This window comes from Mastigoproctus giganteus, chromosome 13 (assembly GCF_048544385.1).
Source record: "Mastigoproctus giganteus isolate SK-2022 chromosome 13, ASM4854438v1, whole genome shotgun sequence".
In the NCBI taxonomy this organism is placed as follows: Eukaryota; Metazoa; Arthropoda; class Arachnida; order Uropygi; family Thelyphonidae; genus Mastigoproctus; species Mastigoproctus giganteus.
In genome coordinates this window covers 9,283,767-9,298,090 of record NC_143587.1, presented here as the reverse complement: position 1 = coordinate 9,298,090, position 14,324 = coordinate 9,283,767, and the positions used below count along the sequence as shown (strand labels likewise).

General features: G+C 34.5%; 1 protein-coding gene across 3 annotated transcripts in view; it reads right to left on the bottom strand.

Moving 5' to 3' along the window:
• Nucleotides 1–14,324, bottom strand: part of trio (trio Rho guanine nucleotide exchange factor) — a 996,553-nt gene that overhangs the window by 493,822 nt on the left and 488,407 nt on the right. For all 3 annotated transcript variants that reach the window (XM_090387950.1, XM_090387951.1, XM_090387952.1), the window contains 2 exons: nucleotides 9,824–10,006; nucleotides 401–520 (listed from right to left, as the gene is read on the bottom strand). In XM_090387950.1, the coding sequence (XP_090244076.1) occupies nucleotides 401–520; nucleotides 9,824–10,006 (303 nt within the window). The remainder of the gene's footprint in view (nucleotides 1–400; nucleotides 521–9,823; nucleotides 10,007–14,324) is intronic.

The following is a 14,324-nucleotide window of genomic DNA, read 5'->3' as shown; positions in this document are numbered from 1 at the left end:
GCATGCAATCTTTTTAATGGTTCCTGTAATGTTATATTTTGTTAAGAGTGTTGCTAACAATCTTTTCAGTAATATAAATGGGATTTATTTAAATGACAAATACAATTACCAAATTGGATGACCTACTAAGGACACTGATAGGAAATGAAAGCAAATATATGATGAATACACAGTGAGTTGTTTAAGATTTTTACAGGACCAAGAAGGTTGATAAACATACAACAAATGTTAATTTCTGAAATATTACTAAACTGAAATGTAAAGGTAATATGTTAAGTAATTTTTTTTTCTTCATTTTCTTTGCAAAAAGAACAGGAGGAAGAAATTTACATAATAAAGAAATGTCTGGGTTAAAATAACCTATCTATATACATATGATTAAACAATCCATGGTTTTTACCTCAATGGCCAACTGAAACTGTTCGTGCTCTGTGCGCAATTGTTCAGCCTCCTGCAATAAGGTAGGAATAAGGAAGGTTGCAGTCAGCATTGCTTCTCCATTCCTAATCCAGCTAATAACCTAGAAATTAAAATTTATAAGATTTGGTTTTCTAACATAAAAATACATCTGTCCATATTACAGCAATATTAAGTTATTTTAAAGGGGCAAAAAAAGTAACAATGTGCAATTTGTTTTTCCCTCTCCTCAAGGTGTGCAGTTCCATACAACCATATCAAATGTACATGGTACATGACCAAAGCTATTAGCTACCTATTCTCATTCACTTTTATTGATATGTAGCCTTGGCACCTGATCACCCTGATTAGTTACTCACTTAATGATAAGTGAATAACTAATTACAACAAGTGAATAATTAATGATAAGTGAGTAACTAATTACACAATAAGCAAGTAGCTAAATACATAACAAGTGAGTAGCTAATTCAATTTTTATTTAACTTTTTTATCTTATTGACTATTATTAATTTGAAAATTCCTACAGAGAAAGCAATCAACTACATAGGATGTATTAGTGATTACAAATAATATGCAAAGACAATCCTTCAAATTTGCATACTAATAGTATATAATAATAGCCAGAAGTGTATACAGTAAAATCTCGTTAATACAAACTCAGTTTACACAAAGTACTCGTTTATATGAAGCACACACCATTCCCCTGTGAAAGGATAGGCTTTTCTATGTAAACATATTCGTTTATTACAAAATTCGGTTAATATGTATTAAAAAGTTCTTTTTCACCCCGTGAGAAATAAATATTGTCATTTTGTATGTTTAATACAAATCTTGGCAGTGCGATCTGATTATTGCCCCCCGGCCACCTGGCTCCCTACTTCCCGAAGGATGGCACTGATTTGTTAGAAATTAGCTTTGTGTAAACAAAAGCAGTTTAGGGTAGCTACAATGTCAAGTGCACTCTGAGAAACATCTTTGTTTGAGAAACTCTGAGAAACAAAGATTTAAATTAACAAAATAATAAAAAGTAAGTTGTTTACACATACTCCCTCGCTCTCACGGGAATAAGGTCAGTTGCAATTGTTACCCCAGTTCAAAGAGTCTTTTGCTATTGTATACAGCAATCTATTTTTTGATGTCTTTTGTGGAACTTGCATCTTTTGTTTATATTAACTGTTATTTAACAGTGTTGTGGCGACAAAACGTAGACGGACAGAATTAAGCCTGGAAATTAAGCTAAAAATTATACAAGAGGCTGATAGGATGGAAACAAGCAAAAAGTAGATTGCAAAGGAATGCAACATCCCTTTACCTACTTTATCTGCAATACTGAAAAACCAAAAAAGACTTGAAGAAGAGCGTGACACTGGAGGAGATGAAAAACAGGAAACGAATTCGTGGTGAAAAACATGAGGAGCTTGAAACAAAACTTTTCAAGTGGTATCAAAAAATGCATGTATCTAATTTGCCAATATCGGGTCCAATTTTGCAAGAAAAGGCAAATTATCTAGCTCAGCAACATGGGATTAGCAACTTCAAATACAGCAGTGGCTGGCTCCAAAGATTTAAAGATAGGAATAACTTGGTTTCACGAAATGTTTGCAGTGAGTCTGGATTAGTCAACAAAGAAAAGGCTACAGACTGGTTGTGTTCTGTACAGTCCATCCTAGAAAAATATGAGGCAAAGGATAGTTTTAATCTTGATGAGACAGGTTTATTTTATAATTTCCTGTAAAACAAAACATTTGCTGTTCGAAGAGAGTCTTGTCATGATGGAAAATTAAGTAAACAAAGACTCACTGTTCTGTTATTCTGCAATTCAAAATGGCAGTACAAAACTATGCCCACTTGTGATTGGTAAGTTTTCCAAGTCAAGATGTTTCAAAGCAGTTAACCAACTTCCCTGTGATTATGAGGCCAACAGAAGTGCTTGGCTTATGGTCAAAATTTTTCAGTCTTGATTATCAAAATTGAACAGAAGAATGGCTTCAGAAAAAAGAAAAAAAAAGAACATTTTGATGATTCTAGACCGTTGTACAGTATATTCTGCCAAGACACATAAGTTGACAAATATACGGCTGTTGTTTTTAACCCCCCCCCCCAATACCACCAGTTTAATGCAACCACTGAATCAAGGCATTATTTATAACCTCAAGAGAGCCCGCCTGATAATGTACTTGATCCACAAGATGTAGAGCCCACCTGATAAGGTACTTGATCTGCAACATAGGAGGGAACAATTTTCAGCCAAATTGGAATGTCTTGGATGCTATCCGTAATCTTTTTATTGCTTGGGAAAGTATTACATCAAGTGTAATAATCACTGCTTCAGAAAGAGTGGCTTTGGAGAGAACATTATCGAAAAACATGGTCCAGCAGATGAATGTGATAGCAACAGTGAGGTATGGAGGAATTTGAAGGAGCATATGAATTTTGTTGGCAAATTTGAGGAGTTTGTGAAGGTGGATGATGAAGTTGCTACCACTGCAATGCCAACAACAACAGAAAAGCTGCTGGGTACCAAACAAAATGATGATGTTTTTGTTACCAGCAACAGCAAAAGTGAAAAAGTGCACATACTGACATCTAAAAAAGATGCCCAAAATGCATTGAACATAATAGAGAATGTGTTGGCCTGCAGTAACATTGATAAAGAAACAACTATTGCATTTGATAATATATGTGCTATAGTTAAAAATGCATATAGGACAAAAATTGTGCAAACAACATTGGATTCTTTCTTTAAATTAAAGTTAATGGTTTTGTATGTCTCCTTTTATATTAAGACTGTAATTCTTTTTACTGTGATACTAAAATATTGTATACATCAAAATATATACTGTACAATATTTTTATTTTCGTTAATATTGCTTTTCTCTTAGTTTATCTTACAAATAAAATCTTTTAAAAAATATGTTATTCCTATTACTGTATTGTTCGACAAGGCTTTTGTTTTATTTTATTTTTATTTCATTAATTTATTTTTGATATTATTATTATTTATTATTATTCTTAGATATACAGTAGATACTGAAAAAAAAAAAAAAAACCAGTAAAATTTTGACACTTTTCAGGGACCTCGTTACTACAAACCTCATTATTACAAAATGTGAAAATTTAGGTCCCTTGAACTTTATATTAATGAGATTCCACTGTAGTTCATAAATTTGATGAATATGATCATAGTAGTGGTTAAATTGACAAATACTAACAGAACAGGGATATCAGAAACATGGCACTATTCTGCTATACTGGATGTATAATTTGCACATGTTAAGTACAATGTGTACAGGAAAGACACACATGAAAGAAGGAGCTCTGTTTCTAATCTGAAAGCACAGATTTAAGAAGAGTGCATCCATTAGACAGGGAACATTAAAATATCAATCTGATGTGATTTTAATGAGTGAAAAAAAAAAAGAGTACAAGTATGCTACATAACTATATGTGCCATTGAAGTACACTAACAAATCAGAATGTCTTTTTATGAGGACTGTAATATCCACAAACAGATTGGACAGCACACTTACTCAGTAGCAGATGGTTCTTGAACCATCCACACAATTACTTTTTGTATCTCTTGTTAAGGATGCAACCAGGGAATCAGTGTCCATTAAAAATTTTTAACATAAGAAGCCACCAGCTGGGTAGTGACCAAAACATTTTGATATGGGAAGTATTATAGTTTTTGAAGGTAAAGAGAAATATTTTCATTTTCTTAAAGGGTTGGACTGAACCTCTGATGTGAAATGAAATGAAATGAGAATAACTGAAATTTCTGAGGGATATATATACACATGTAAATGAGAAATGAGAAAAGAAGAAAACAACTCTAGATGCTATACACCATTTCATACATTTAAAAAGTACTAGTGGCAGGTGATGCAAGAAAGCATGTGTATGAGCTTATGCAGCATCAGCCAAAAAAAAAAAAAAAATCACACCATTCCCTTCAAATGCCTGTCCAGTTCCTCCTTTAATTTATTCAACCTATCGACTTCCACAACGACAGATGAAAGTTTGTTCCAGCAATTAACCACCCGCTGGCTAAAGGCAAATTTCTGCACATCTATTCTACATCTGTCTTTTCTTAATTTGAATTTATGCCCCCTTAGGTTCGTAATCTGAACAAGTGGAAGGATCCCATTAGAATTCAGCATGCTCAACCCATTCAAGGCCTTATACACCTCAATCAGATCACCGCGCAGGTGCCTAGTCTCCAGCCACTGCAATTTGCAGAACTTAAGTCTCTCTTGGTAAGAGGATCTCTCCATTCCCCTCACCAATCTTGTTGCCCTTCTCTGTACATGCTCAAGTAAATCTACATCCTTCCTAAAATGAGGCCTCCAGACATGTACGCAGTACTCAAGGCGTGGCCTGACCATTGCCTTATACAGAGGGATAATCACCTCCTTTTCCCTGCTTGCAAAATTCCTATATATCAATGACAAATCCCCATAACCTGCCCTGGCAGCCTGTCTGCATTGCTCAGAAAACTTCATATCTGACTGCACAATTACTCCCAGGTCTTTTTCATTTTCTACCACCTTAAGTGTAGTACCACACAGTTGGTACGTTTCTCTGGGGTTACTTCTACCCATATGCAGTACTTTGCATTTGTCAAGGTTAAACTTCGGTTGCCACTTCTTAGCTCATCTACCCAAATTATCTAGATCCTGTTGCAGTAGCACACTGCCATTACTGTCATTAACAACTCTGTCAACCTTTGTTGCAAACTTCTGCAAACTTCGACATTAAGCCTGATATATCTTCATCAATATCATTGATAAATATACAAAACAACACTGGACCCAACACCGAACCCTGTGGGACTCCACTAATAACATTAGTCCACGAAGAGCAGCACCCATTGATTACCACCCTCTGTCTTCTCCCACTTAACCATCATTTTATCCATTGTAGCAACTTACCCTTAATACCATTCTGCTCCAATTTGTACAATAGTCTTTCATGCGCAACAGTGTCAAAAGCTTTCCTGAAATCCAAATATATGATATCAAAATTATTTTTTGCATCCAGTTCCTTGGTAACCACATCATAATATCCTATCAAATTTGTCAGACAAGACTTTCCCTTAACAAACCCATGCTGTGTCTGAATTATTGCTGCAGTCTTGTCTAGATGATCCTGCAAAGCATCTTTAACCAGTGACTCCATTATTTTACCTGGAACAGAAGTTAAACTAACTGGTTTGTAATTACTCGTGTCACCCTTCGATCCCCCATTTGTGAATTGGGGATACATTTGCACATCTCCAGTCCGTGGGGACCTCCCCGGATTCCAAGGATGCTCTCATAATTATGGCTAAGGGTTTGCTTAGTTGCTTTGCCACCTCCTTTAATATAACTGGATAGACCCCATCCACCCTAGGTGCTTTTCGTATGTTTAACTTCAACAATTTCTCCTCCACTTTGCTCTCAGTTATTACAAAATCATTAAGTATCCTGCTATGGCATAAGAAAGAAAACTGAAATAGAAACCAAATAATCAATGAAACTGGTATCAGAAAAGGAGGATGGGATATCTACAAATTATCAAGAGATGTTATTTGAAATGGAATGAATAAAGTAGGTTGTAATCAGGTTACTCAAGGAGTGGGACATGCTAAAGAAGGTTATGAAAAAAGATTCTGCAGAGGCCCAAGAAAAACAGTAAAAAGTTCTTCGCTGTTTGAACACTAAAATAACACTCATTGAAATAATGAAATACATATTATACTTATATGATAATTAATATTTATTCATGTTACTGCTAAATTGCAGGAAGAGTTCAATAATTGTTTACCTGCAACAAATTTCATGCTTATGTGTAATTCGAATTATCTTTATGAAATCTTTATAAAAGGATAGGTCCACTACAAGAGAGCAACAAGGAAACCATATGACCACAGGCAGAAGGTTCATGAGTCAAACAAGCACACAATACTACATTCACACAATAATATACCTTTCAAGGAGCAGAAGACTGTTAGTTCAGCTGGAAATTTGTGCTTCATGAAAAGACTTCAAAAAAGAAATTATCTGATTTAAAAATGAAAACACAAGAAGCAGATGATAATCTAGCTGGTTATATTGAAAGAAGTATATAGCCAGGACAGTCACTAAACCCACATCTATAATAACGGAGATATGAAAGACACAATCAGACTCAGGTGAAGTCCTAGAGGATGAGCAGCAAGCAAATATCTCTGACATACATCATATGTTCCATATAGAAAACAAATTTTCTCCATATAGCAGTGGTTCTCAAAGTGGGTGCTGCTTGCTCTTTATAGGGGTCCCGCGACGTCAAATTTAGCATCGGCTTACATCATGGATGTCGCTACAAAAGGTCGTTGATTTTCATGCAACTGTGTAAATTAGAAGTTGTCATGAAATAATTGATGATCGCATCACAGTGTTTATGTACATACACTTACATATACGGAACAGCTGAGCTGAGCCGTCAGTCGCATACACTGTATTTGTAACAGCACAGTGTAACATACATTGTAACAGCACAGTGCCACTGCGAACGCTCATACTCGCTTAACCTTTAGCTCTAAAATTAATAAAATTTCAATATAATTTTTATTGTTTTTTTTTTTTTTTTTTAATTTCGAATTATTTGAGTTTCTGGATATAAATTAGAAAATGTACTTATTGTTCTAAAAATATTAAAATAAGTATGAAAAAACAATCTAATATTATTTCTTTAATTTAGATTTTTTCGTACAATTTATTATTCTTAGAGATATAGAGATTGTGCATAAAATGTGGTATGAGGCCAATTTTTAAATAAAAAAAATTTTGTTTAAAAGTCCTGTACTAAAAGCCAAACATTTTTTTCACACATTTTTGAAAAAATGCTTGAAAAATGTGGTGCATGTGGAAACATGCACCACCTTACAAAATATTCTGCCAATGCCCATGCACCTTGTGTTGGGGTTGCTGGCAATTTTTCATAATGGATTTAGGGTGTCTTAACATTAAAAAGTTTAAGAACCACTGCCATATAGGAAATGAATGGTGCAGACAAATTCACATAATTTCCACATGCATAAAAGCTTCCACTGCATTGTTACACCATGCCACTGTAGTACTAGGTCTAAATGACAAGAGATCATTAGGGTTAATATGATCTTCATAAATGCAACTTTTCTGAAATAATGTTAGGCAGCCTGTTCTCAACATTCTCAGTCATCCTTTGGAATTCATCTGTTCTATCCAGGTCTTTCCTGTATCATCAAACAGCATTTTCAATATCTATAAGTAGCTAAAACTGGGTACACCAAACAATATAATGTAGTTTGGTGTACCCAGAACATCCAAACTATCACTAGGTCAGAAACTGGGTACACCAAATACCCCCAAGGAAATTGGGGAAATTTATTTGTTTGGTGTACCTAATTTCTGACACGATAATATTTTGTCAGTGGCCAAGCAAGTGAAACCACACTTTTCATTGTTCATGCAGAAAGGGGTCATGTTTCACGAAGACAGAGTACAATGAGCATTGCCTGTAGGATCAAAAAGATGAATGTTTCTGAAATACAAGTTTCACTTGATCTAAAGAAAATTTATATGGTCAATTATGCTACTCAGCCAAACCACTGCCATTGGTTGGTCATTTTGTATCACTTCCTTTACTTGCTTTTATCATAACTGAAGTCTTAAAACTCAATTTTTGAACAAACTATTATTCAGAAAGTTAACAGATAGTATAATAGGACACTGCATGAGCAATAACCTGTTTATATTATCTTCCCATCATGCACTGAGATTGCCTCATTTACTTTATTGATTTCTTGTAATGCTGCTGCTCACTTGGAAATTGACAACAATATTTTTGGATGTCAAAAGCTACTGACTATTTTATTTTAGATCCATTATATTTTAACAGTAATAAAGACACCAAAGAAGTCTTTTATATTACTGGCTGTGTACACAAATATAATGTTTTGCATTTTATTTACATTATGTTTTACATCATTATACAATTTATTTGAGGATAATAAATAATATAACTGGTATCATTCATTCCCAAACCCAGAAGGCCTTTTCATATTAATACTCAAGTTTACTATTTATACATTTTGAAGCGGTGTGTGTGTGTGTGTGTGTGTGTGTGTGTGTGTGTGTGTGTGTGTGTGTGTGTGTGTGTGTGTGTGTGTGTGTGTGTGCGCGCGCGAGGGCACAATTCACATCATGAACTTGATAGCTTTCTACTACTGTTGTGGAAAGACAAAAACATCAGTCTTCACTAAAATACTACTTACTTGATGCAGTAATAACATCTGCATATGAGTCAACAATAATACCTCTTAAACCACCACATCAAATCTTACTATGTCCTATCAATTATGTCATAAATGCTTCTGCAAACACAAAATTATCTTATTGTATTATACAAGTATGATAAGTCTGATGTTCTGAAATTATATGGTGAAATTATTTTCAAGAATGTAGAGCATCACATCCAGCTCATGACAGTATCCTCTTGCATTCAAATAGTATGACATTGCATAAGATGTACATATGATACCTAAAATGCAACAAGAATAAATTAGAACTAGAGATAAAATGAGAAATTAATAAAATGACATAAAGAGATAAACGAAAGAGCACAAAAAAATAAATAATAACAGAAATATACCAGTATATGATCACAACATACATACAGGATAAATCTAAGATTTCAAAATGTAAGAGCAATGAAGCCCAATTTTTCCTACTTTAAGTACTCTTGTTTACATATAAGATCGATATCCTACCTTTATTGTAGGAAATCTTGACCCGATGCTCACATCAAACTAATCTGGTTAATGTAATATAAAATCTTTAAGTATTAAAATGCAAACATATCCCTAATAAAGGATTTTTAAATTATATATTATATAAAATTAAACTGGTCTTCAATTCACATAGTCTACTAACTGCTATCAAGAAGAGCCAAGTGCAGCCGATGCAGATCAACCTACCCCAAACTAAACCTATCAGCAATGATAAACCAGAAAGAGAAGACAATTGTCAAACTGTATTAAAACTATATTAAATTAAAAAAGTATTAAAATATTCAACCTAAGAATATTTGAATACGGTTTTAATTTAAAATAGTTTTAATACAGTTTGACAATTGTCTTCTCTTTCTGGTCTGAAATGAAGACAAGTTTAGTTTTATATAATATATAATTTAACAATCCTTTAACAGCAATATGTTCGTGTTTTAATACTTAAAAATTTTATATTACATTAACCAGACTAGTTTGATGTGAGCGTCGGGTCAAGATTTCCTACAATAATGGTATGATATCGATCTTATATTTAAACAAGAATACAGGGTAAATAAATTCAAATGAAGACCTTAGTTCACAACATAATAAAATGCATTAGAACTTTAAATATACCTGATTTGCATCAGCTTCAAACTGACATAACTGAATGCATTGTTCTAATTTAATTCGTTTCATTTCTGCAGCATCTTCCAAGTCAATTTCTCTTTCGTGAAGGAATTCTAGAAGTACTTGAACTCGAGTTTGGGCATCATACTGATGATCTGCCATCAACTGAATTCCTGAAGTTTCAAATAACTGAAATAATGATATACATATTATAATTTACACAGTTAGAATATTTATTCATATTCCTGCTGAAATGCAGAAAAAGTTTAATAATTTTTTAACTACAAAAATTTCCTGCTACAAGTAATATTCAATTACCTTTATGAAGCCTTTATAAATTCTCATTCATTTTTAGTAATGCAATTTTTTAAAAAATCTATATAGAATCAAACTCTCAAACCTACCAAAACTGACTAGAATTTTGACTCAAACAAGAGCAGCAAAGCAAAAAGTTCAAATTAGAGTGAATGCTTCAGCTCAGAAGAGAAGTGTCGATGGCGAAGTGTCGAAGGTCTCTTGCAAATCAAAACTATGTACAGTGTGCTTCTTACCATCTTTTTGCCAAGTTATTTGTAGCAGGCATGATACAGAGAGTGTGAGGAGCTTCGGCATCTTAATGGGTTTAATGAAGGGTTTAGGAAAAGGGTTGATGCCCGTAAAGAAATTAAAAAGAGGGACCCCCCCAACAAAGGCTCAGGTGCTTCTTACTATCTTTTTTCCAAGTTATCTGTAGCAGGCATGATACAGAGAGTGTGAGGAACTTGAGCATCTTAATGGGTTTAATGAAGGCTTTAGGAAAAGGGCTAATGCCTGTGAATAAATTAAAAAGAGGGACCCCCTACAAAGGCTCAGTTGCCCAAAACAATGGTGACTATACACTCGTGCAACACACAACACAATGAAACTCCAAAGAAGAATTTGCTAGTCCCACAGAAAGTAGTTATTGTCAATGACTATTGTCCAGGGGAAAAGAATATATACTATGCAAAAAAAAAAAAAAAAAGGATAGGTGGAATAGGACAAGGGTATGTTTGCAAGGGTCAAAAGTTGTTGACACAGAGCAGCTATCATCTTTTTACAGGCACAAAAGGCAAACCTGTTGCATACATTGGAAACTACTGAAATGAAGAATAGATCTGAAGATTTACATAACAAGTACAGGGCAATGTTGAGAAAAAGTTGCAAGTTAGGATTTAATTTGAAAGTGTCTGTACTTCTGTCCAAACATGATAGTGGTTAGCACATAATGAGAACGTTGTCAATCAATTTGGATTGGAATAGACTGTGCAAGTTTCATAAAGTAAAATTTTTCTCAACATTGAATGGGTTGAGCACGCTGAATTCTGATGGGATCCTTCCACTTGTTCAGATTACGAACCTAAGGGGGCATAAATTCAAATTAAGAAAAGACAGATGTAGATTAGATGTGCGGAAATTTGCCTTTAGCCAGCGGGTGGTTAATTGCTGGAACAAACTTCCATCTGTCGTTGTGGAAGTTGATAGGTTGAATAAATTTAAGGAGGAACTGGACAGGCATTTGGAGGGAATGGTGCGATTTTTTTTTTTTTTTGGCTGATGCTACTACTACTGCTACTACTATTACTACATGGAATATGTGCTTGCTAACAGGAGAGACTGTTTTAACAGAAATGAAATATATTTAAACGGGGAGGGGAGAATATTTTCTGATGTGAAATGAATATTTGCTGATCAAGAAAGGGTTAGGTGAGGAAGAAAGCTGCTTGCTGGAGGAGTTACAATAATAAATAAATGAATAGAAGCCACAGGCAGAGGTATAAGTGACTATTGCACTGCTATTAGGACATGAAAAGGACTGGAAAGAAGGGTATCAGGGATTAAAGGCCTGCTTGGGATCATCATCATCAAACAAATACATGGGATCGGTTATGTTTAGAGTAAAAACAGGTGAACTAATGCTGGCAGTATAGAAAATAAATTTGAATTACTGGTTAACTCATCAAATGCTGGTGTTATGACAATAATGGAGATGTAGTGCCACTCAGATATAAGAAATACTAAATATGAGTATTAATAATTTGAATTTTAGTATGAGTATACAATTGTATAGAAAGGACAAACAGGATAAGAACAAGGAAGAGTAATTCTCTGAGATAAAAAAAATAGTGCCTGGGGTGGATGGCATCTATCCTGTTATACTAAAGGATACAGCCAAGGAGGTAAGAAAACCCATAAGCATAATTATGAGAGATTTTGGATTCAGGTGAGATCCCCATGGAACAGAGATGTGTGAATGTATCCAAATTCAGAAAGGTCAAGATCAAAAGGTGACATGACTAACTACAGACCTGTTAGCTTATCATTATAGCTAACATTATAGCTTGTCATTAAAGCTAACATTATAGCTTGTTATTAGAGCTAACATTATAACTAACAGTATAGCTTACCATTATTTATCTTATTAGGGAAAATAATGGAGTCACTGGTTAAAGAAATAATGCAGGACCATTTAAACAAGAATACAGTTACACTTTAGTCACAGCAGGGATTCATTACTGGGAGGTCCTGTCTGCCCAATCTCAAGTTGGATACTGTGATACAGTAACAAAGGAAGAACTGGATGCAAAAAAATAATTTTGATATCGCATACTTGGATTTCAGAAAGGCTTTTGATACCATTGAACATAAAAGACTAATGTACAATTAGGAGCACTGTGGCATTAAGGGCAAGTTAATGCTCTGGATAATCGGAGGGTTGAGTGGTTATTACAAACACTTCTATTTGCAAACTGATGTCATTAGTGGAGTACCCCAGGGGCCATTGTTCTTATCTTTATTTATTAATGATATTGATGAAGATATATCAGGCTTAGTGTCTAAGTTTGCAGAAAATACAAAAGTTGGCAGGGTGGTTAATGACAGTAATATAGCTCTAGATATAGAAATATTATGCAGATGGACTCAGAAATAGCAGTTGAAGTTTAACGTTGAGAAATGCAATACTACAAATAGGGAACAGTAATCCCAGATTAATATACTAACTGTGTGGTACTACACTCGGGTAGTGGAAAATGAAAAAAAAACTCGGGGTAATTGAGCAGTCAGATATGAAGTTCTGCGAGCAGTACAGACAGGTTATTAGATCTCATGTCATTTTTTCAATGATATGCAGGAACTTTGCTAGCACTAGATATGGAGGTGATTATCCCATTGTACAAAGCAATGATTAAGCCACATCTTGAGTATTGCATACAGGTTTGAAGTGACTAGGGTGACTAGATCGTATGAGTGTGTTATAGGCCTAATGACTCTGATGAGTACAACAAACAATTGTGCAGAGAAATAGAGATGGCCAGTAAATCAGAATGTCTTGTAATGGGGGAAATGATCTTTCCAGATATTTACTGGAACTTGTGGACTGGTCACTCACACACTAGCAAGCCTTTGGTGGATTTATTGGAGGATTGTTTTCTACAGCAACATGTTCGAGTAGCAACAAGAGAGAGTAATACTCTTCATCTGATTATCAGCATTAATCTTGGAAGCTACTAGGTTTTTCATACCAACTAAGATATACTATTCAAGATTTAAAACTAAATGGATGTCAGATGAAATAATAAGGCTAGTGGAAGAGGAGAAAAAAATGTATGGGATGCATATAAATTATCAGGTGATACAGAAACCTATGGCACATATAAGCTAGTCTGTAATCAAGTCACAAAGGAGGTTAGGCAACTGTAATTAGCGAAGGATAATTACAAAAAATCCTTGGCAAAGGATGCAAAGAAAAACAACAAAGACTTCTTTACTTATGTAAACTCTAGAAGGAAGGGGATGAATTAGGTTGGTCCACTTGATGTTGGTGGTTCGACTATTGAAGATCCTGCTCAGATAGCTGAAAAACTAAATGAGTATTTTGCATCTACATTCACACACGAGGAATTCTGTAAGGAAGAGGAAGATAGAAGTTTACTAAACTCTAACAGGGAGCTAAAAGATTTTGTAATAACAAAGAGCACCAAAGTGGAAGAGAAATTGTTAAAGGTAAACATAAAGGCACAGAGGGCAGATCGAATCTATCCAGTTATATTGGAGGAGGCAGCGAGGGAAGTTAGAAAACCCTTAGCCATAATTATGAGAGCATCCTTAGATTCAGGGATGGTCCCTATGGATTAGAGATGTGCAAATGCATCCCAAATTCACAAAGGGGGTTCAAAGGTTGACACAAATAATTATAGACCTGTTCTGTTAGTTTAACTTCTGTTCTGGGGAAAATAACAGTGTCACTGGTTAAAGAAGTGATGCAGGATCACCTAGACAAGACTGCTGTAATAGTTCAGACACAGCATGAGTTTGTTAAGGGGAAGCCTTGTCTGACCAATTTGATTGGATAATATGATGTGGTTACAAAGGAACTGGATGCATAAAAAAAAAAAATTTTGATATCATATATTTGGATTTCAGGAAAGCTTTTGGTAGTGTTTCACATAGAAGACTGCTATACAAATTGGTGTGTCTCCATTAATGT